We start from the raw sequence: 22235 nt of genomic DNA on the forward strand, positions 1-22235 counted from the left end.
TGCATGCAGCACTCACCTAATACAACTTATGAAGAACAATAGTTGAGCACTGCATGCAGCACTCACCTAACTATACTACTAAAATAGTAGTAGTACAAAAACAGATCAACGAAAATATTTAACTAATTAAACAATTATGAAAGTTTTCATATTCCTCTCGATTAATTCTTCATGTATAGCATTAGATTAACATTAACATTTGGATTATTTGATTTGCACTTACATTTTACATTTATAATTGCACATTCTGATCCTAATCTGGTCACGTCATAAAATATCAACAGACGTGACGTTGATGGTCACATGTGTGCAGGGCTGATGACGTGGAGCTGCTGTAATAGCTTGCAGGCTGTTAGCTACAGGCTAATGCTAGCCTGTCAGACGATAGGAGCAGCAGGGTAAACTGAAGCACTTTGGGGACCAATAACAACTTGATCAACCTTGGCAAGTCTGTGCGCCGAAAAAAGGAGTTCACCACTGACCAATGTGCATGTAAAATACTACAGACTGAGCAGTTGTATCCAAGTGTTTTATGGTAAGACAAAGAAGACTTAGTGAGCCCTAGCAGGCTAATGTAGATGACACTATATACACACCGGTTTGTTCTGATTACTGTGGGTTAGAAGTATAGATAAGGCAGCTATATAGTCAGATCCGGGGTCTATACCAGCTGTTATGTAAGATATTAGGATCTTGTGACTCAATGTATTTTGGTGCGTTTCGATATGTTTTATATTGGAGGCATAAACCCACACAGATGTGGGTCAAACTGCCTTCTCAGAGGTAAATGGGGTTGTCAGAGCTATGCTCTGGGTCACTGGCTGTTGGGTTTTATACTGCAAATGATGCTTTGACCACTTAAGAGTACATCTCATCGTGTACTGGTTGGGTAGGTGGGGGTGGGGGGTCACCATGGCTGGGCTCACTCCCACCCACCATGTTCCCCTGATGGAGGCTCTATATATGATGTCACCACCAGCTATGTGTGTTTGTAGAACTGGCAGAGCAACACGTTAAATATTGAGGTGATAGTTTCAAGACCTTGTTGTTTTCTTCCTGTTTTTCTTGTTTCCCTACAACCCTTAAGCCAGGACAAAAGGGGAAAAACATTCAAGCTTTTTCCTCTTGGTTTCTCAACTGCAACAAGATAGTTAAATATGTAAATGAAGACGGCTCTGAATGAATGTGTAGTTCTCTGAGGGAGAACCCTATCTCCACAGCATTTTGAACCCATGTCTGGTTCTCTACCTCTCTTCCAGATGTAGCAGCATGGCACCACCCTACACTCCACCCTACACTCCACCTACTCCTCCGGCGTCGTGTCTCCCCCTGAATCCCAGACGGCCCACCGCCCCTCACTGATCCACCGCTCCTCCGCTGCATTCCGGACTCGGCTGCAGAGAGACGAAGAAGAGATGTTCGCTAAACTGAAGAAGAAGATCGCAGAGGAGGCGGCCACGGCCCCTCGGACCGGTGCCCGCATCCCGCGCTCCGCCAGCAAGGAGTCCATCACCTCAGGGGGCGCTGACTCCGGAGACGACTTTGTGAGTTCTGCTGCTGGGGGGTTAGGGTGGGGGGATATTATGACCCTTGGTTTCACTCTCTCCCCTGTGAAGGGAATGTTTTGTGGTGTATAAGTGTATCGCCATGACGATCTTAAGGCATCTTAAGATCAAAGATCTGTGTAACAGCTGTTTTCTTTCTGAAGATTGGACAGTTAAGAAAAGCTGCTATTTACCAAAGGATACATTAAGAATGTATGTGTCTTTCTTCTTTGATCCTTTCTTACGAAAGAAGTTAAGATGAATAGGGTTCTTGAAACTGAGATCCTACATTCATTGATAATATAGATTTCTAGTTTTAATTGCTGCTATTTACAATATTTATTAATCCCAAATATAAGATGTCGCTTCTCACTAATTCAAAATGTGCCTGATTGTTATTATATAGAAAGTGAAATGGTAATACTTCTTTGAATCTGGCCCCAGTTCTTTCTTCCCCGACTCTTAAAGGTCCCATAACATTCCACCAGGTGTCAGTGTGATTAGCCTTACAAGCTGTTTGAAAATCTGGCTCTTATGAAATCACAAGTGGGCGTGTCCACCTAGATGTGTGCTGTATAGATCAGTCTACCAGCCTACCCAGTGGATGGTAGCAAACGTTTATCATCCATCCATCACAAATCTAGGTGGACATGCCCATTTGTGATGTCCTAAGAGCTAGATTTTCAAAACGGCTTGTAAGGCCACACCTGGTGGCATGTCATGGGTCATTTCAGAAAGTTATTTTGAATTCAGGTAGTGAATCATCCTGGCAAACTTTGCATTGTGATTTGGCTGTTTATGTTAAAAAACGGTGCTTTGTGCTGTGAAGAACTAGGCTGAACCAATTCCTCATGTATATTAATAATTTATATTAATTGCATTCCTGTGTTGGAGAAGCCTGTCTAGTGGAAGCTTACTGAGGTCTGAGAGCTCAGACACTTGAAGCAGATCTCAGTTCCACAGGTTTGAATTATTGAGTGAGACTTGAATCATTGACGAGCAACCGTGCCACAGAGAGTATCTTTTTTCCAGTCAAACAACAAGAAAAACATGTCATCACAGTGGGACAGAAAACATAGGCTATGAGAGAGGGAGGAAGGGGTCTGTGAGGGCAGGCAACACTAGGAGATGTCAGCTAAGGCTAGCTGAGTGGAGGAGTGGCTAAGTGAAGAGCTAGTAGTCTAGTTGTGTGTAATGCAGTACAACAGATATGAACCAGCTTTATCACACACATGCTTAAGCAATATTGGAACATATTTGAATGGGCGACTTTTTAGGTATAGAGGAAGTTTAATGAAACAATGGTTTAAGTTGTTCTTAAATTTCAGCTGAGGTGATAAGATTGTTGAGGTGATAAACTGTTGAGATTTCATCCCAACATGAAATGACTAAAGAGACGTGTTAACCTTGGTTCTGATTGGCTGTTGTGTTGTGGCTCTAGGCATCTGATGGGAGGTCCTGATTGGCTGTTGTGTTGTGGCTCGAGGCGTCAGACGGGAGGTTTTGATTGGCTGTTGTGTTGTGGCTCTAGGCGTCTGACGGGAGGTTCTGATTGGCTGTTGTGTTGTGGCTCTAGGCATCTGACGGGAGGGACTGATTGGCTGTTGTGTTGTGGCTCTAGGCGTCTGACGGGAGGCTCTGATTGGCTGCTGTGTTGTGGCACTAAGCGTCTGACGGGAAGTTCTGATTGGCGGTTGTGTTGTGGCTATAGGTGTCTGACGGGAGGTTCTGATTGGCTGTTTTGTTGTGGCTCTAGGCGTCTGACGGGAGGTTCTGATTGGCTGTTGTGTTGTGGCTCTAGGCGTCTGACTGGAGGTTCTGATTGGCTGTTGTGTTGTGGCTCTAGGCGTCTGACGGGAGGTTCTGATTGGCTGTTTTGTTGTGGCTCTAGGCATCTGACGCAGGGCTCTACAGTGCGGCCATTTCACTCGCATTTGCGAGTGAATATTTCGGTGTGCGAACGAGAAACAAAACCGGCGCGCACGTGCGAGTGACTTCTCCTAATGCTAAGTAACGCATTAATACAGTAACCTAACTACTTTTTCATTTAAAAAGTAAAGTTACGCGCATCTACTGGAAATATCGTAACGAAACATAGTTCCTTTTTCAATTCGGCGCAACGTTACTTTTCCCAGGGACAGATTTGACAGCGATACTGCCTTATCAGGCAGTATGCTATTGCGCAAGCTCTCATTCCACACCGTACGAGACAGACGCTGGTAGCGTGAAGCTGTCTCTGCATATCAGAAATTGCTTCCGCAGGCATTTTCCAAAGCCGGTCCTTACGACAAAATGCCAGTGGTGGAACGAGATAACAAACGCTGTCACTGTTTACCTGTGTAAGGACATGGTTCCCTTTCAAAATGTTGATAGAAAGAGCTTTAAAGAGATGGTCAAAACACTCGATCCCAGGTACGCGTTACCGGCCCGCACACACTTCAGCCAAATTGATATGTCAAAACTATGTGACAAGGTCTGCAAGCAAGTGGTGAAACAAATCCATACTATTAAACATCAATGGTTTTCAGAGATGTAACTTGAATTTTTTTTAAAAAAATGTATGCAGTTTTGCTGCCTTAACAGTATTTTACCCCTTCAGAAGCATTTATATCAATTAGAAGATACAATTAACATAAGTACCATGATATAACACTGTTACCGTCTATGCCTCAAATCATACCATGATTATTCACATTTTAGTCCATACCGTAAAGCCCTAATTTGAAGGAAGAATCTTATGTTAAATTCGAGGGAAGTCAATCTTTTTGGAGCAACAGCTATTTGTGTGCTTGATTCAACTAACGTTAGCTACCGCTTTTTTGATGTGATATAATTTAACAATAAGATTGTATTTTTAGGACTGAGTCAACGCTGAGTAGGCCTAATGCACGAATGTAGACCTTGCATAAAGTTAGTAAAATCTAACAACATAGGGCTATTTAGATAAATAATCTGGCAAGGGTGTCCTAGGCTAATACACCAACAGCAAATTTCAGTATAATAAAGGGCTACATTTACATTGTCTGTCATTTGAAATCTTTCCATTGTATTGTGTGCTACAACATCCGTAATGAATATTCATGCTAAATCCCGCCCAGGGCAGCTCAGAATTCGAGTAGCCGTATATACGATCAGTCCTTGGACCGATGATTCCCCCCCCCCCCTCAATTGCAATTTCTGCACGCTGATAAATGTTCTAAACAAAAACCTATTGTGCCCCCATTTTTCTTTCTGTGCTCCTAAATTTTTTAACTTAAGGGCACTAGTGCTCCTGAAAAAAAGTTAGCGTAGAGCCCTGGTCTGACGGGAGGTTCTGATTGGCTGTTGTGTTGTGGCTCTAGGCGTCTGACGGGAGGTTCTGATTGGCTGTTGTGTTGTCGCTCTAGTCGTCTGACAGGAGGTTCTGATTGGCTGTTGTGTTGTCGCTCTAGGCGTCTGACGGGAGCAGCTCCAGGGACGACCTCTCCTCGCAGGTCCTCCGGAGGAACGACCAGGTCCGCAGGCTGGAGGCCAAGCTCACCGGTAGGGACAACAAACACGTCTAAACACAATCACGACCACGGATCGAAACCAGCTGAAGTGTCCAGATGAACCGCCTGGAGCATTGGTCAGCTCTGTGACATTAGTATGGAGTAGCGTGATGTTCCCCTCCTCCGCGCCATGTATACTGGTGCATTACTAATGGTTTAAAGCTGCTCCATAGTCTTTTAAAAAGTAACCATTCATGTGAATCTCTCAGAAAACCAATTCATCACAATGTGAAATACATTAAATAAAGTTGTAATACCCTCTATTAACTGCCGGGGGCTCTGGTCCTTAGACTTGGTTTCATCTCACTCTTTAATGGGACCGGTAGCTTTTCAGACCCCAATGGTTTTCTAATACTAGAAAAGCATTTCCTTTTCCTTTCATTCCGTTTCAACTGTGTTGTTTCCCCATATCACCCTCCCCCTCCCCCCTCCGCCTCCTACCCTCCCCCCTCCTCTCCCCTCCTTTCCCCACCCTTCCCTACTCCTCTCCTATTCTTTCTCGTTTGTTTGTGTGTGTGTGTGTGTGTGTGTGTGTGTGTGTGTGTGTTTATGTGTGTGGTCCCCCTCATCTCCCCACTAGACTACGCTGAGCAGCTGAGAATATTGCAGAAGACCAAGGAAAAGGTTGAGTTTGCGTTAGAAAAGCATCAGGATTGTACGTACCTTTATTTTCCCCTCTTTTCCACCCGCCTGCTCCCTGCCTCACCCCTGACTCCCCACCAACCGCCCCTGCTTAACGTCTGTCTGATGCCTGATCAGTGGCTATCGCCAGTCACATGACATGCTGTTGGTTTTCCTTCTACAACCGCAATCCCGTCCCGGTCACTGAGTGATTTGAGTGACAGTGCCTTGGTGACGGTGGCCGCTTCCTCCATTCACACGCAGTAGCAGAATGTGGTTGGCTTTCTGCGGTGACACGCTTGGGGTACTACATACTGGAGTGCATCGCCTCAGTGTACTCAGATGGATGAATGGTCTGCACATTAACCGAGTAAAGACCACATTCTCCTAGGCACAGTATTATATATAATTATAGTATAATATTAACCGGGCCCGAGGTTAAGTATTACAAAAAATATATATATATATGTTTAAATGATTTGACTAGAGTGTCAGTAGTCTGACCTCTGCTTCTCACAGCTACTACCTGCACGTGCTTCTCTGTGTTAACATCCCTCTAATGTTAGTGGCTTACAAACTGGCTGCTCTGTCTCTTTATTTCTCTCGTTCCCCACCAGCTTCAATGAGGAAGCTGCAGGAGCAGAACGAGTCTAACCAGGCCAGTAGAGCTAAGATGGCTGAGGGTCTGACTCTGGCCCTGGAGAAGAGGGACCAGGTATGGACCCCCTCCCATTCAATTCGAAAGAGCGTTATTGACATGGAAAATCAAAAGCTAGATTACAAATAAATGTAACACAATTTATCATTTAATTAAACAATGTCAGCCAAGTAAAATAAAGGTTGAATATAAAAGGCTAAAACATTATGCTCTGTAATGCCTCTCTCCACGCACAGGAATGGATGGAGAAAATGGGGGTTCTTGAGAAGGTGAGTGTTGATGGACGGCAGGCTCACAGGCTCACAATCCATCAGGGATACACCTCAATGCATCGTCATTTCCTACAGATAAACAGATTTAACTTAATATTATAATAGCGTTTTGAAAACAGAGTGAACTTGGACTGCAAGTATTCACACAAGCTACTAACAGCCCATGCACTACCTATCACAGCAGCCATCATTTAAAAAAAAAAAAATAATAATAATTCTTTGTCTGTCGGCATAAATCTGACTAATTTAATCAATTTTTTGTCAATTAAAACTGAGTAAGGCAGGTCCATAGATCATTTGGAATTAAGGTTGATTTTTAGAATTGTTTATAATTTTTTTCGCAACTTTTCAATGTACAGCAGAATCTATCCTGACAGACATTATGGGTCAAGATGGCAAAAACGTTCAGCATGCAAAATAAGGCATGTACCCCAAAGTTTCAGGATTTTTTATCCATCTGGGTGGTCATGACGAGCGTTTAACCAAGACCAGAAGTTAGATAGGTATCCACAGAGGAACTGTGGATAACTCACAGATAATGACTAAACAATGAACGCCTTGTGTCTCCTCAGGAGAAGGAGGTGATAAGAATGCAGGTGGAGGAGCTGACGGAGAAGAGCCTGACTTTGTTCCAGAAGAGGGATGACCGTGACGAGCTGGAGACCTTCCAACAGCAGGAGCTGGCCAAAGTCAAACACATGGTGTGTGTGTGTGTGTGTGCGCACAGAAACACAACCGTTTACACACACAAACACGCCTCTACCTGCTCTTCAATGACATGGATCTGAATTTCCTACAAGTTGCTTTTCATACAAGCATCAAGCGTCACATTATGACTTAATAGTAGTGCTGTCAAAATGAACGCGTTAATCTTTGCGTTCATTTTGAAAGATTTAACGTGATCAACTTTGATTACTTCCTTTTTTTTCTTTTTTTTTTACATTATTTATAGATTTTTAAAAATATGCATACAAACATCAAAAACATACCCCCCCACATCTCCCACCCCATGGACACCATAGCAAAAAAAAACACATAACAACGACAACCAGACATTATTATGACAGCATGTGAAAATAAATAAAACGATTTCAGAGGCTTAGTCAAAGTTGGAACCACTCAACAATCAGGCAGTCATCCAATGTCATGTACACTACATTTATACACATCATATACACTTATTTTTTGTACATACTTCAAAGGACATGTAAGTTCAATTAAAGCTTGCCAAAAGAGGCTGATCAGTATCAGCATCAGCACATAACAACAAAGTAGTCACGAGTCATAGTGATAACACCGTTTCCTGTCGAATAAAGAGTCACAAAGGTAACAGCATTTCCTGACTTATGAAGAAACATAAACAAAACAAAACAAATAAAGCCCCCCCCCCCCACTTCGGAGCCGTCACATTTACAGCAGAATAAAACCCAATAAACCACCAATGTGTGTAGGGTCCGGGAGGGTGAATTGGGGTGCTAGCTCAAGCAACCTAATCACAGACCTAAGTTAAGCTACTTTTTAGCGTGATGCTGTTGCACCTCTCAGTCGAGCAGAGCGTTCATAGTTGCTAGGGAAACCACCTGACGTCACCACCCGGTGCAGCAGTGTGAACGTCGCAGCCTGTCTTGCAAGGAGTCGCAAGTTGCAAGTCGTTGCGAGGCGAATCTTTGGTCTAAACTGGGGTAAAGGGCGGAGCTTTGCGACAGGTCAGTCCCATCAATTCGCAAATGCATTATTGCCATTCAGCGCACTTGTCACCATCAAAACAAAAGCATGCAACAGACCGGAGGTGCACAACGACTTTAGACTGGCTGCCATTCATATTGCACCTGACATTCCAGCCCTGGCTGTGGGTATGCAATCCAAAGGTTCACATTAATGAATGTAGGCCTATTAATACCATGCACTGTAAGCTACGAAAATAACAAATTTATTAAATAAAGGGGGGGGGGGGGGGGCGCGTATTCCATCAGAAAAAGAAAAAAGGTTGGGAACCACTGCCCTAGGCGACTCGACATTAAGTTGCGCCCTGGACAGGACTTCCGGGGGGGGGGGGGTTCAGTGCGCCCTATCAATTAATCCCCCGCCCCCTCCCTTCTCTGTTCCATTTGGGAACATGTTCGGTTTAGTTTCGCTTGTTTCGTATATTTTAATTAATTAATAAAGGGGGCCACCAGAGGGCGCCCCAAACACATTTGCCGCCCTAGGCGATCGCCTAGGTCGCCTAAGCCGGGTGCCGGCCCTGGTCAGAAGAACCTTACAGGATTTGGATGTTGGGCCTGGGCCTGGACTTGTCTAGCCCTGGGTGCAGTATGCAATTGAAGTCACCGCCCAAAACCAGATAGTGTGAATGGAGATCCGGAAGCTTGGCTATAAAACGGGTGAAAACTATGGGTTGTCACAATTCGGACCAAATACATTAGCTAAAACAATTTGGGACCCAAAAAGTTGGCCAGCAACAATTACATATCTCCCATTATCATCAGCAATTACAGAAGTCGGTACAAAAGGAATTCCTTTTCTAATTAGTATTGCAGCACCTCTGGACCTATCCCTGTATTTGGAACAAAATATCTGTCCAACCCATCCTCTCTCAAGTTTGGTGTGCTCATTAGTACGGAGATGGGTCTCTTGCAGAAAAATAATTTCTGAACCTAGTGATTTTAGATGCACGGCTGCGCTTAATTGGATGATGATCACTTTAATATTCCAGCTGATGAGCCTAATAGAGCCTGGGGTGTTGGAACTAGGTGACGTCATATTTATCAAAAATATGTGGAATTAAGTGGCTTGACTCTAGATGATTTAAAGGCCCCATTGTCAATCTTTTCCATATGAAAACACATACATAAAAAATATTAACAGAAAAACAAAACAAAAAAGGGAGTCCAAATTCCCTATGCAGATACCCCCCCCAAACGGAAGATCGCACTAACCTCTTCTAAGTTAAGAAAGAGAAAGCACATTTAAGGTGCTTGATTTACAGGAAAACGCTAACGAACCAATGCCTGCAGAACATGTCTTGTCAAATTATTAAGGCAAAAGAGGTAATAATAGTCAGAATACGATAAGCCTTATTGCAGCGTAAACAAGAACAAACAAAAAAACCAGCAAAAATGTATGCTTAAAATAGCACAGAATATCAGTAATAATAGTAGCATCAGGCTAAAACAGCCAAATCTGAGGTAGAACCTAGGTATCAAAATATAGCCCACAAAAATAGTCTGTGAAATGGAAGTAACATGCATCATAAAAAAAACAGATCAAGTGGGTAGGCTACTCACACACTGTCGTTCCACCATTGGCATCAGGGAGCAGTTGCATATTCAAATATCACAAGGTGGAAAATAACTGCTCAAAGTGTCATTGCAATATCTGAGTAAAGTTCAGTGTAGATACGGCCTCTCCAGGAAAGTAGGTCGGATGAAGTCTATTTATCCACTCGAGTGGCATGAGGAATGATGTTCTGTGCGACATAGGACTGGGCATCTTCTGGGGACAGGAAGCTCTTCTCAGTGTCGCCGTTGATGATGCGAAGATGGGCTGGGTGGGCGATGCCAAAACGGACTCCCTGTAGGCCTCTGAGCTGTTGCCGGACGTCATTGAAGGCTGCGCAGGCTTTGGCCACATGAGCAGTGTAGTCAGGGTAGACGGAGATAGTAATGTCCTTCAACTTGATCCTGTGCTTCTCCCTGGCCTGACGCAATATGAGCACTACTAAATAGTGACAAAAAATGCGTTCCTTCTCTTCAACAAAATATTAAACAGCAGTTGACACGGTGGCTCGTTTTTGTTTTGTATTATCATTTGTTTTGTTACAACATCTAGAAAAACTGAAGCTGTTACAGCCCAGACCCTTTGGGGAGTGACTGTCTACTAGTAACAATAGTGATTCATGAAAGGAATAAACATACCTTCATATCTCCCTCCCTGTAGTTGCTGAGGAAGGAGGAGCAGCTGAACCAGCGGGAGAAGGAGCTGGAGGCGAAGGAGGTGCAGCTGCAGGCGGCCCGGCGGTCGCTGGCGGAGTCCCAGGGACGACTGCTCCTCCTGGGCCAGGAGCACCAGGAGACCAGCCAGCTGAACACAGAGCTGGAGATAGAGAGGTGAGAGACACAATGCCCTCCAGATAGGATTGATTAGTTTTAGTTAGTGTCGGTTGGCATAAGTTAATATTGGTTAGTACAAGTATAAGTTTGTGTACATTTACGTGTGTAAAGTACGGAGAATCTGAGAGTTCACAACCAGCGAGTGGGCGTGTTGCTGACGTGTGGATGACGTTTCTGTCATGTGACACCAAACTGGGAGCAAGGAGTGAAGCTGCTTCCCACTTTTCCCTTCTGGCCTGTTTTTTGTGTTCCAACTTTTCTCTGCCTTCCACTCTTCTGTTGATTTTACGGATATGTCTAAACAAATGCAGTATTGTTATAACCGCAAATAGAGTCAGCATTATGGAGTGGAAAGCCTCACCCGTCATCTTTGACGTGTTGTAAACAGAACACTGCGACTACTGCATACTTTCTGCTTCACGTCCTGCGCCACGTCCTGCCTCCTAGTCCTACACGCCCTACCCAAGCGCCACCCCTCGCCTGAATTATCCAGAGTATCTCCGCTACATGTGAAAACGTCTGATGTGGCTCATCTCCGGCTGTGTGTTGCATGTGTGAAAGGGTAACTCGGATCATCTCCGGACCTGATTCTCCTGAGTGATCCGGAGTTCATGAGGGAAAAGCATATACGCTAGCATTGGTGAATATTAGTTAGGATTAGCAGTAGCTAGGATTTAGTATGTGTATTAGTGTTGGTTCATATGAGTTGGTATTAATATTGGTTAAGATTACTTGGTATTGGTTAGAATTAGTTAGTATTGATTAGTAATAGTATTAGTTAGTATTGGCGTTAGTTAGTATAAGTTAGTATTTTTTGTTGATATTGGTTAGTAATAGTATAAGTTGGAATAGGTTAGGTTTTGGTTAGTATTGGTTACTACTTGTTTGAGTTAGTATTTCTTAATGTTACTTACTCATGTTGTGGCAGGGAGGAGCTGCTGGTGTCCCGGGACGAGGCGGAGAGCAGGGTCAGGGAGGCGGAGCAGAGGAGCAGGGGGGTGGAGCATAGGGGCAGGGAGCTGCAGGCGGTCATCCAGCAGGTCTCTGAGGACTTCCAGAAGGTAGGGGTGTGTGTGTGTCTGTGTCTGTCTGTCTGTGATTAATCTGCATGTGCATAGTCTTGATATATGTGTGTGTGCCCAGTCCCAGGCCTTGGTTTCTTGTCTGGAGAAGTCTCTCTACTCCTTACAGACGGAACACAACAACCTCAAGTTACAGCAGCACAAGGTGACAGTGGAGCTCTCTAGCTGGCTGTTTTATATCTATGTCAATATTTCGGTATCTTAGCCATGTACCCTCTATCTATCTAATGATATGTATGTCTCCAGGCAGAGGTGGTGGAGGAAGACCATGCCTCCACCCTATCAGAGCTCCAGGCCAAGGTGGTCAGTCTAGAGAGAAGGCTGCAGCAGGAATTCAGCCTGGACCAGCACCTCCAGGGGCTGATGGAGGAGGTCTACACCTACACGCTACACCCTCCCTATCACCCCCCAGTCCTTCTCAGTCCCTCCCCTCACCGCCAGTCCCTCATCCCTAGTCCCTCACCTCACCCCCAGTCCCTCCCCCCAGTACCTCCCCTCACCCCAAGTTCCTCCCTCCCAGTCCCTCCCCCTCCCTCCCTCCCTCCCTGCTTCATACTCCCTGACCACCTGACTCTCCTCCTCACCACAGAAGCGGGAGGTGGAGCAGAGACTAGAGAAGGCAAGGGAGGACCTGTTAGAGGCCAGGACAAGCCATGCGGACACTGTCAGCTCCCTGGAAGCACAGGTACACATACACACAGACACACCATAGAGACATTCCCCAGCCAGCCAATGTCCCTTAAACAAAACGGAGCTTAACATTCAACCTCTACTTCTGGTATTGTCACCCAGAATATATACAGAGATACACTATCTCTATGTTCTAGACCCTACCTTGTGTCTCCTCAGGTGAGCAATGCCAGCGGCACGGTTGGCGAGCTGCAGACCCTCCTCCGACACAAGGAAGACTCGTCCAAGTCCTACCGAGAGAGAACCGATGCTCAGGTCAGACCCAGGACCCATAGTCCCCCCACCATCAGCCATTTACCCTCTAGTGAAATCACATGTGGGAGGGTCCATCCAGGTGTTGAGTTTACACGGCCCAGATGGAGTGCAGGGCCGCCCCTTCAAGGGGGCTCCATCGCATAGGGCCGCCCCTTCAGCTGGGGGTCCATCATGTAGGGTGGCCCCTTCAAGATGGTGGAGGTGTGTAGGGCCACCCTTTAGCGGGGGGGTCATCTTGGATCCAGAGGCGGGGCAAAACAGTGTGAGTGGCCTAGTTAGTGTTTCCTGTGTTGTTAAGGATCAATTCATCCAAAGATCAACTTATTTGTGAATGCAAGATGGAGGTTTCAGATGTCTATTTTAACAAATCTATTTATAAAGGGGCCAGCTTATTACACAGGATGATTTGGACCCATCCAGCGACACTTTGTTTCAGGATGTTGGTGTCCGGGCACTTTCCACAAGCTGCGGGAAAAATGAAGTTTACCATTGGTTTTGTTTGCCAAGCAGGGATGCGGACAATAGGAAGATGATGCTATCGTTGAAGTTATGGTTCTGTCTTTCTGATCTGTGATTAATGGTCAGCCATATCACGTTTATTGTGGTTCAGCCGGTTGTTTCCAGTTAAAACCCGTTCCATGTGATACATGTCTACAGACCCCTGCCACTTGCAATATGATTTAGTCCAAACTAATTTGAAGTGAAAGAAAATGTCACCAAGATCTGAGCTCGTCTGCCATCAGACTTTAGATTTTAATCTCAAGTCATCATAATGCCCCTGGGGGGACCCTCCCACTTGTGATGTCACTATGGCTTCTTTTTGAAATGTCTTGTAATGGCTGATCAAACCAGCACAACCACCACCACCATCGAGTGGTGGTGGTGGTTGTGCTCCATGACCCCTCCCTGTCTCCCTGCAGATCACAGCCCTCGAGCAGCAGGTGGTGGAGGCAGGTGAGAAGATCCAGAGAGCTGAGCAGGAGATCACTGAGCAGCAGGACCAGCTGAGCACAATGGTGAGGAGCGGAAGCGGAGAACCAAGACTCACACAGTCTTGGAACACCCAATAAAAATGTTCCATGGATTCATGAATTCACCATCATTCATAAAATATGATGTATTGTATTAATCCTAGGTGGGATATGTTGGTATCACAGTAGAAATGACAGGACAATGGTAGAAAAACAATTATACGAGTGAGATTCAGTAAATAATGTGTATGTGTGTCTCTCTCTCCTCCTCAGCAAACAGGTTGGTTATCCGAGAAGGCATTGCTGCACCAGCAGTTGGTGGTAGAGAAGCAGCTCAGAGAAGACACCAATGATAGGCTAGAGCAGGAGAAGGCCATCGTCCAATCAGAGAGCCAGACCAAGCAGGATGCTCTATGCCTCAGGATGGTGAGACACGATTGGCCATTGGCCAACAACCGTTGTTACACCGACTAGGTGTACTCTTGCCTCAGCCCATCGTTTCCGCTTGTTAGAAACCTGTCAACAAACACAGTGTGTTTCTGGTATAGAGTAGTCACATTCAGAATGCTTGGAGGACTTTCTGGGGGAAATTGTTCAAAGCATGCTGTAGCTCTATCCGCATCTGCACAATTCTATTATATACATTGTTATATGTATTATATTATAACTTATTAAACTAGATCTTGTAGCCAGAGATGAGTCTGGGTTAAGAACATAGAGAAAATAGTCTAGCTAGGACAGTCATGAAGTAGAGAAGCAGATCTCACCTGAGATCAGGTCTCCGTGGTGACCGCAGTGTGCATAGGAGACGTTGCAGAACTGCCTCTAGTGCCTCTAAAGGGGGGAAGTAGACGGAGTGGCTGTCGCCCGGACAGATTTAGACCTGACTCTCTAATATAGAATAGGGTTGTTTGATTGTTTGGTTGTTTGATATGTATATGCATTGAGGTGCTATTCATGTGTGTCTTACTTCCAGAGGGAGGTGGAGGAGGACAAGAGGTGTATGGAGGAGGAGAAGCGGAGTCTCGAGGAGGCGAAGAGGGGTGTGGAGGAGGAGAGGGACAAGGCCTTCGCCTCCCTCCAGGCCCAGGCAGAAGAGCTGACTGCAGCCAGGGTAAGAGCACACTGCTCTCCTTAAGGCCAACATAAACTTCTGCAGCCATCGTTTTCAGGTTCAAGTGTAAGTGTGTGTGTGTGTGTGTGTGTGTGTGTGTGTGTGTGTGTGTGTGTGTGTGTGTGTGTGTGTGTGTGTGTGTGTGTGTGTGTGTGTGTGTGTGCGCGCTAGGCGGAGCTGGTCAGCCGTCAGACAGTGAGTGTGGAGATAGCCATGGCTCTGGAGGACAGCAGGAAGCAGAAGGAGGAGCTTCAAGCACAGGTCACACACTCACCATATGACATTGGGTTAAGTCTTTTGCGTGATTTTATCTTCTGTGGTTAGACGTTGGTGTTTGGTTCTACAAGTCTGGCATTCTTATTTTTTTAATGAATGAATATTGCCAACCACAACATCGTTTATGCAAATTACCGATTTAGGATAACCTCACACAAATACTGCAGAAGCAGAGAATTCCGATCGTCACATGAATGGATTTCTGTCCCCCTTCCCTCGTGGACATGGCCTTAGTGCTGTCCGATAGCAGGCTTTGTCCTTTCGTGACCTTTAGTTTGGTATTCCAAATCTCAGGTGGGAGACCTGCTGAAGTCCCATGATGAAGTGCAACAGAAAGTGGCCGGTCTCACTAATCAGCTGGCCAAGAAAGAGGAGCAGATTACTATGCTCCAGAATGGTATGAACCTTATTGAAGCCCCTAATGTGATTATGTGTAAGACTCCACCTTACAGGGCTGATTTGCATTTGGTTAACCATCAGGTATTTTCGCCTTATGCAGCCTCTGGTGGTCTTTAAAAGTGTGTTTATGGTCACTGTAGTTACGTAAATTCTTCTCTTGATCATGTTGATTAAACATTGATTTAAACATTGAGTTTTATTCGTTTTATTTTGTACGAAATGAGGCTATATGTATGTGCCATTCCAAATAGTTTGCTTACAATTTGTATATTAATATTTTGTATGCAAATTATTAGCGTCTTCTGGTTGACGTCCCTCCAGTGTTTAACTCTGACCCTATCTCAGACCTCGAGGCATCCAGGGGCGGTTTGGTGGAGCTCCAGGCCCTGCTCCAGGCCCAGCTGGAGGGCCAGCGAGCCCAGGCTGAGCAGCAGGAGGCGGAGAAGGACCAGCAGCTGGCCTGCCTCCGGGAGGATGCCGTCAGCCAATTACAGCTGTTGGACTCCTGCCAATCACGGGTCAGGACTGCACACCTTTCTACACGTAAAATGTGACGATGGCTCCTGTAGGGTGTTAGCGGCTGGGCAGTAGTTTGGAGGCTTTATTTTGGATCCTAATGTGTGGTAAGGAGTCAATGTTGTGACTTTCCTTATTCCAATAGTCTAATAAATAATAATAGTTAATTATTTACTGCTGTTTTATATTATATCTTATACATGTTGGCCCTTGGGGACATATGGATTTCCAGTCCTCTTCCTACGCTGCTACACATATCTTTGTTGTCCACATTGAAAAATAGAGAAGGATAATAAAACATTCATTCAGGGCATTAAGAAGACGCTTTTATCCAGAGCGACTTCAATGTACCTCCAGACTGAGGGGTCTCCTCTGTCTGCAGATCTCCTTCCTGGAGGTGGAGGTGGAGACCCTGACGGAGCAGCTCCAGCCCCTGGATACCTGCGTCCCGCCTGAGCTCAACGGGGCGGTGACGGTAGACGACCTCGACCTGCTCCAGAAGACCAACCGAGACTTGGAGCAGCAGCTGGCCGACAAGAACCGGGTCCGCAGCCTCAATTATCCTCCTATGTAACCTACCATGTAAATGTAGAGGTGGACCTTTATATAACCTACCATGTGAACGGAGAGGTGGACGTTTATATAACCTACCATGTGAACGGAGAGGTGGACGTTTATATAACCTAACATGTGAATGGAGAGGTGTACATTTATCTAATCTGCCAGGTGAATGGAGATGTGGACGTTTACATTCAGCCATTAAGCAGACAACACTTTTATCAAAAGTACCGCCCAAGTGAAGCTGTGAGTGGTCAAAGCAGACAGTGTTTAAACAGATGTTGTTTCTTGTGTTCTGCAGATCATCAAGCAGCTGCAGCAGAGGTTGGCTGAGCTGAAGAGAACCTTCCAGAAGGAGCTGGTGGGTCAAACGCCTTGAGCTGGTCACATGTCTCTGATGTTTTTATTTACAAAAAAGACTGAATGAGTGTGTATGCGCAATAACAAATTTGAGCATGGTGGTTGCTTACCATGCTATTCTTCATTAGACTCACTGGAAGTATACAATGTAAAAGCACTACGTAGCAGTTTTCATGATACTTGTGGATGTTTCCAGAAGCTGAAGCCAGACCTGGAGGCCCCGGGGAGAGGGGAGAGGGCAGCAGAGGACCGGGGAGAGAGGCAGGACCAACGGCCCAGCAGTGATCCTCTAGCAACCACCTGCACCTCCTTCACCACTTCCTCCCCTGACCCTCCTCCAGGCCCCGCCCCCTCACCTGGCCTGGCCACGCCCCGCCGCCCCACCTCCACCTCCACCATCACCGTCACCAACACCTCCGACCTCAATGACTCACGGGAGATCAACTTTGAGTACCTGAAACATGTGGTGCTCAAGTTCATGTCGTGCCGCGAGGCTGAGGTGAGAAGGTCTGGGTTTGGTCTAGGGCAAAGAGCAGTAATAGGCGGGCCGCAGTCCGGGTCTGGACCAAGACGGCGTCCTATCCAGAGGCCAACCTATGACGCATAAATGATTGAGAATTATTACACTTTGACTGAGTGATTCTAGTTCTAATGGATCACTTTCTAGCCATCACGCCAATGGTTTAGCGGCCCAGGAATCTCGGAGACCAATTGCATTGTAAACGTGATGCTACTCAGCCAATCAAATCCATATATCCGATAAGCATTTTTACAAGTTAGTGAGTGAGAAACACAAACAAATGGAGGTGAGAACTGACAGAAAATGTAATTCAACAGGGCACTCAGCATCAGCTTATATTCAAGTATGGACAGACTCTTGTTCATTCTTCACAAAGGCAGTTAAAAAGCTGTATGTCTCATGTTCCGTGACTGTGGCGATTGAATATGTGAACATGGTCGGCTCCACATAAAGCTGTGAGGCATTTTCTCATCTAAGAACAATTGGTCCAGCTTCACCAATGAATACATGTTTATGAGAATGGCCCTGATACCATTCCAACACAGATTTTACAGGTTTTTGAGAGAAGTGCACACTTAAAGCGAATGTGCACTTATCTTACTGAACCAGAGAATGTGGGGGTATGGGATATAAGAGTGAAAGAAAAAGATGGGAGGTATCAAAGCATCATCAAAGCATTTAAGTACATACAATGTTTTGATATTGTTGATCAAATTGGTTAAGACTGTTAAGATTTGAAATGGAGTTAACAAAAAAGTAGAAAACGGAAACTCAAGCATTTGCCTCAATTAAAAAAAAAAGAATATGCTCTTATTTTTTAAGATGGAGTTTTTCCAAAGTTCTGGTTGTTATGGATTTGATATTGAAATATCCTTTTTATTTTAAATGAGAAAATATATATTTTTAATTGTTGCATTAACATTTTTAAGGCATTTTGTAGTAAATTTATTCAAAGCAACTTACAATAAATTAATTTGTCAGAAGAAAGAGAAACAATATATCGCTGTATGTACAGTAAAGTTGTTCATAGAGCTAAGTGCCAAGCACCAACAATCGCTAGGTTAACCCATTCTCCTCAAAGCTAGGATAAGATGCTACACGGTACTACTACTACTATTTTTAAGTGCCAGGACGTACAACATACAATAACTGGATACATTAAGTACCAGGACGTACATCATTCAATAATTGAGTTGGAGTGGTGGGAGGGGGTGGCTATGTCCAGGTGAACTCTGAACAATTGAGTCTTGAGTCTCTGGCGGAAGCTGGTGAGCCACTCTGCGGTCCTGACATCGGCAGGGAGCTCGTTCCACCACTGCAGTGCCAAAACAGAAAAAAAGAGTTGTGACTTTGATGATCGACCTTTGCTTGCCCGTAGTGATGGCGGTACCAGACGTCCTGCTGAAATAGTTGAGCGGAGCGCTCAAGCTGGGGTTTGTGGTCTAACCAACGCTTGGAGGTAGGCAGGGACAGTTCCATTGACTGCCTTGCATGCTAGTACCATCATCTTTAACCTAATGCAAGCTCCTCCAGTGGAGGTGCCGGAAGAGGGGGGTCACATGGGAGAATTTAGGTAGATTGAACACGAGGCGCGCGGCAGTGTTCTGGATATGCTGCAATGGTTTGAACGCGGAGGCAGGGAGTCTACCCAGGAGCTTGCAGTAGTCAAGGCGCGAGATGACGAGCGCTTGTACCAGGAGCTGAGCTGGGGAAAGAGTAATAGCTGAGTGTTGTCAGCGTGGCAGTGATAGAAGGAAACGTTTTATGTGTTAACAGAGCATAATGATCTAGTATGTAGGGAGAACAGAAGGGGTCCCAGTACAGAGCCTTGAGGGACGCCAGTGTCAAGAGTGCAGGGTTTGGACAAGGAGCCATTCCATGTGACCTGAGAGGTGCGATTCGCCAGGTAGGATTTGAACCAGGATAGCGCAGAGTCAGCAATGGCAAGTTCGGCGAGAGTGGCGAGGAGGATCTGGTGGTTCATGGTGCTGAACGCCACAGACAGGTGGAGGAGAATGAGAGGGATGAGGCTCTGGAAGAACTGAGTTTCTCAGTCACCGCGAGGAGAGCCGTCTCAGTGGAGTGTGCATTTTAAGCCTAACTGATGAGGGTGCCGTAGCTTATGTGGACCTCTGCTCCAAAAATGGGGACATAGAGATCCACCTGTTAAGGACCATAAATTTGGGCTTATGTGTTTGATTGCTCAGTGTGTGATAGGTTGATGTGACCACTCTCGCTGACTCCTCAAGGTGATGATGTTTCTCTGATCCTCAGGCCTTCCATCTGATCCGAGCCGTCTCCGTTCTGCTCAACTTCACGCGAGAGGAGGAGGACTTGTTGAAGAAGACACTAGAGTACAAGGTGGGCAGCAAACCCACACAGCAGGGTTTACCTCCACTAGAACGTCTCCAAGGCCTCTAAGTGACTCTTACTCTTTGTGTTTTGTGAACGTTTAAGAGTAACTAACTTTCAGTCCAACCACAATGTCTGGAGAAACATAGATCTAAACAACCGGTTTACGTTACAACTGGTGTAACGTAGACCAACCAGGAGATCTGTTGTAACGTAGAGCAACCAAAGGGTCTGGTGTAACATAGACCAACCAGGAGATCTGGTGTAACGTAGACCAACCAGGAGATCTGGTGTAACGTTTTGAAGAACCCAAAGGGCAGGTTTGATCCAGATCAAATGTAATGTAATCGGATTACATGATCTGATCTTAGTTCGTAATCCCTCTTTAGCTTTGAAAAACCCATTTCCAAGATTTGATTCAATCCGTGATCCGAAATCCCACTGGATTACTTTTGAAAACCTGGGCCAAGGAGAACTGGTGTAACGTAGACCAACCATGAGATCTGGTGTTACGTAGACCTTATCAAACAGAGGTGTTTCCTATTTTGTGTTTAGTGCAGCGCTTACACTTTGGGAACTGTAATCATTATTATTGCACATTTTGACCCAGAATATTTGCCCTCTCAGATAAAATGATTATTGGTCCCCTAATATTCCTAGGAGTAATAAAGATATTGTGAAGTTGACATTTCATGTGATCTTTTGCTAGATGTCCTGGTTTGGATCCAAGCCCTCTCCTAAAGGGAGCATCCGACCTTCTATCTCTGGAGCTGCTGCACAATGGAGCTGATGAAGAGAACCTGGACACCACCATGATGACTCTAAGCTTTAAGCTGTTTCCAACTCTGCTTTCAAACGTTCCTTTACTTTTTCTGCTTTTTTATATCAAGATAATGGAGCTTTTTTGGAGTTTCTTCAGAGTGATCAGGAAACAAACAGAAATATTTATAATCTATTGTGAGGCTTTGGATTGTTTTTTACTTTCAGGTGACGAGTGGACAAGGGCATCTATGGAAGAATGATTGGGAACCAGGTTTAGGATAGGGGTTTGATATCAGGACCTAATTACAGGGCCAGAGAGACAAGGAGGTGTGTCCTGCTGGGCCGAGGGGGAGGGGGCTTCCAGGGACAGGTGTTAGACACAGGGCTTACCAGGCGTTGGCTCTAAGCTCTGGGGGTTAGGGCCAGGAACTGGGTTCCATCCAGGATCAAAACATGATATCTACTGGGCCTTCCAACCCCATCCAAACCTGTTGTCTGTACAAAGCTGACAAGGTCCGCTTGAAGACTCATCCTGCAGGGCTTCCAGGCCCTACACGACTCAGACCTGTTGGAACCAGTGGTTACCGGTTGGTGGTGCTGGTGAATGAAGGGTAAAGGTTGATCAGAGGACATGCACACACCTTGACCTGCCTTGTGTCGCTGTAGAGGAACTGACATTCCACATATTATATACATAAGGTATGATATTTATACATATGGAAATGTTAATTTGCATTCAGAACTTTATAAGTGAGGAGGGGACACGATATGATCGCCTCAGTATTTATAGTCCTATTACCACAGCGCTATGTTTGTACTGTCTATTACAATGCTGTGACCTGTGTACCAGAGTGATGTTTTGATGAAAGCGCCACAACATCTGCATGCCTCCCGATGGCGCTTCTAAGGTCTCTCTCTCTCTCTCTCTCTCTCTCTCTCTCTCTCTCTCTCTCTCTCTCTCTCTCTCTCTCTCTCTCTCTCTCTCTCTCTCTCTCTCTCTCTCTCTCTCTCTCTCTCTCTCTCTCATGGGGATAGAACCAGCTCTCTTCTCAAAGATATAAAAAAAAACTTTATGCAAAAAATGATATGTCCAGTGATTCAGCATGCTTGCAATAGGATTGAAGCAGTAGGTTTTCAATCAACCGAGATATCGATGAAGGGGGATGTAGAGTCTTTACATATGAAACGGTAAAATAAAAGTTTAAGCTAGAAATGGCCGGTGTTTCCACCAAGGATTTACATACTGTCAACAAACAAGAGTGATGCACTTCTGTGACTTGATTTCACTGTCTTCTGTGTGTTGGAATCTCAGCAAATACTGTACAATCACTACAGATTTTCATGTTTCAATTTAACAATATCTGTCAGCACAATTTTTCTCATTTATTAATAAAAGGTGTATGAGTTTTCGTGAACTTGACTTAATTAAACGCATTTATATATTCCGTGACACATACACTCATTAGAGTTAAGGGTACTCTATTTCATATTTTTTCCTCCACTTTTCAATTAAATGCTCCATGAAAAAAAATGTCCTCATTGGTTTGGCATTCTTGATTTTTAACACTCATTGACTCATTGATTGGTTTTTAATGATGTGCTGTATTGGTATTATGACTATTGGGTCCTCCGTGACGCGAGGGGGC

General features: G+C 45.1%; 1 protein-coding gene across 2 annotated transcripts in view; it reads left to right on the forward strand.

Annotated features, from left to right (window-relative positions):
* golga1 (golgin A1) overlaps window positions 1–21998 on the forward strand; it is a 22853-nt gene extending 855 nt beyond the window's left edge. Inside the window, exons 1-24 of one of the 2 annotated variants that reach the window (XM_079749042.1) lie at window positions 371–535; window positions 1260–1544; window positions 4976–5066; window positions 5655–5729; window positions 6313–6410; window positions 6590–6622; window positions 7198–7326; window positions 10562–10731; window positions 11663–11795; window positions 11878–11961; window positions 12063–12188; window positions 12406–12501; window positions 12666–12761; window positions 13682–13777; window positions 14006–14158; window positions 14709–14846; window positions 15018–15107; window positions 15417–15519; window positions 15867–16039; window positions 16420–16581; window positions 16897–16956; window positions 17152–17454; window positions 19750–19836; window positions 20537–21998. In XM_079749042.1, the coding sequence (XP_079605168.1) occupies window positions 1416–1544; window positions 4976–5066; window positions 5655–5729; window positions 6313–6410; window positions 6590–6622; window positions 7198–7326; window positions 10562–10731; window positions 11663–11795; window positions 11878–11961; window positions 12063–12188; window positions 12406–12501; window positions 12666–12761; window positions 13682–13777; window positions 14006–14158; window positions 14709–14846; window positions 15018–15107; window positions 15417–15519; window positions 15867–16039; window positions 16420–16581; window positions 16897–16956; window positions 17152–17454; window positions 19750–19836; window positions 20537–20617 (2706 nt within the window). In that variant the 5' untranslated portion in view covers window positions 371–535; window positions 1260–1415 and the 3' untranslated portion in view covers window positions 20618–21998. Of the gene's footprint in view, window positions 1–370; window positions 536–1259; window positions 1545–4975; window positions 5067–5654; window positions 5730–6312; window positions 6411–6589; window positions 6623–7197; window positions 7327–10561; window positions 10732–11662; window positions 11796–11877; window positions 11962–12062; window positions 12189–12405; window positions 12502–12665; window positions 12762–13681; window positions 13778–14005; window positions 14159–14708; window positions 14847–15017; window positions 15108–15416; window positions 15520–15866; window positions 16040–16419; window positions 16582–16896; window positions 16957–17151; window positions 17455–19749; window positions 19837–20536 lie in introns of those variants that run through there. The other variant, XM_079749043.1, reaches the window with a different exon arrangement.
* Window positions 21999–22235: the final 237 nt, after the last annotated feature.

The sequence above is a fragment of the Pollachius pollachius genome (assembly GCF_949987615.1).
Source record: "Pollachius pollachius genome assembly, chromosome: 1".
Taxonomy (NCBI): Eukaryota; Metazoa; Chordata; class Actinopteri; order Gadiformes; family Gadidae; genus Pollachius; species Pollachius pollachius.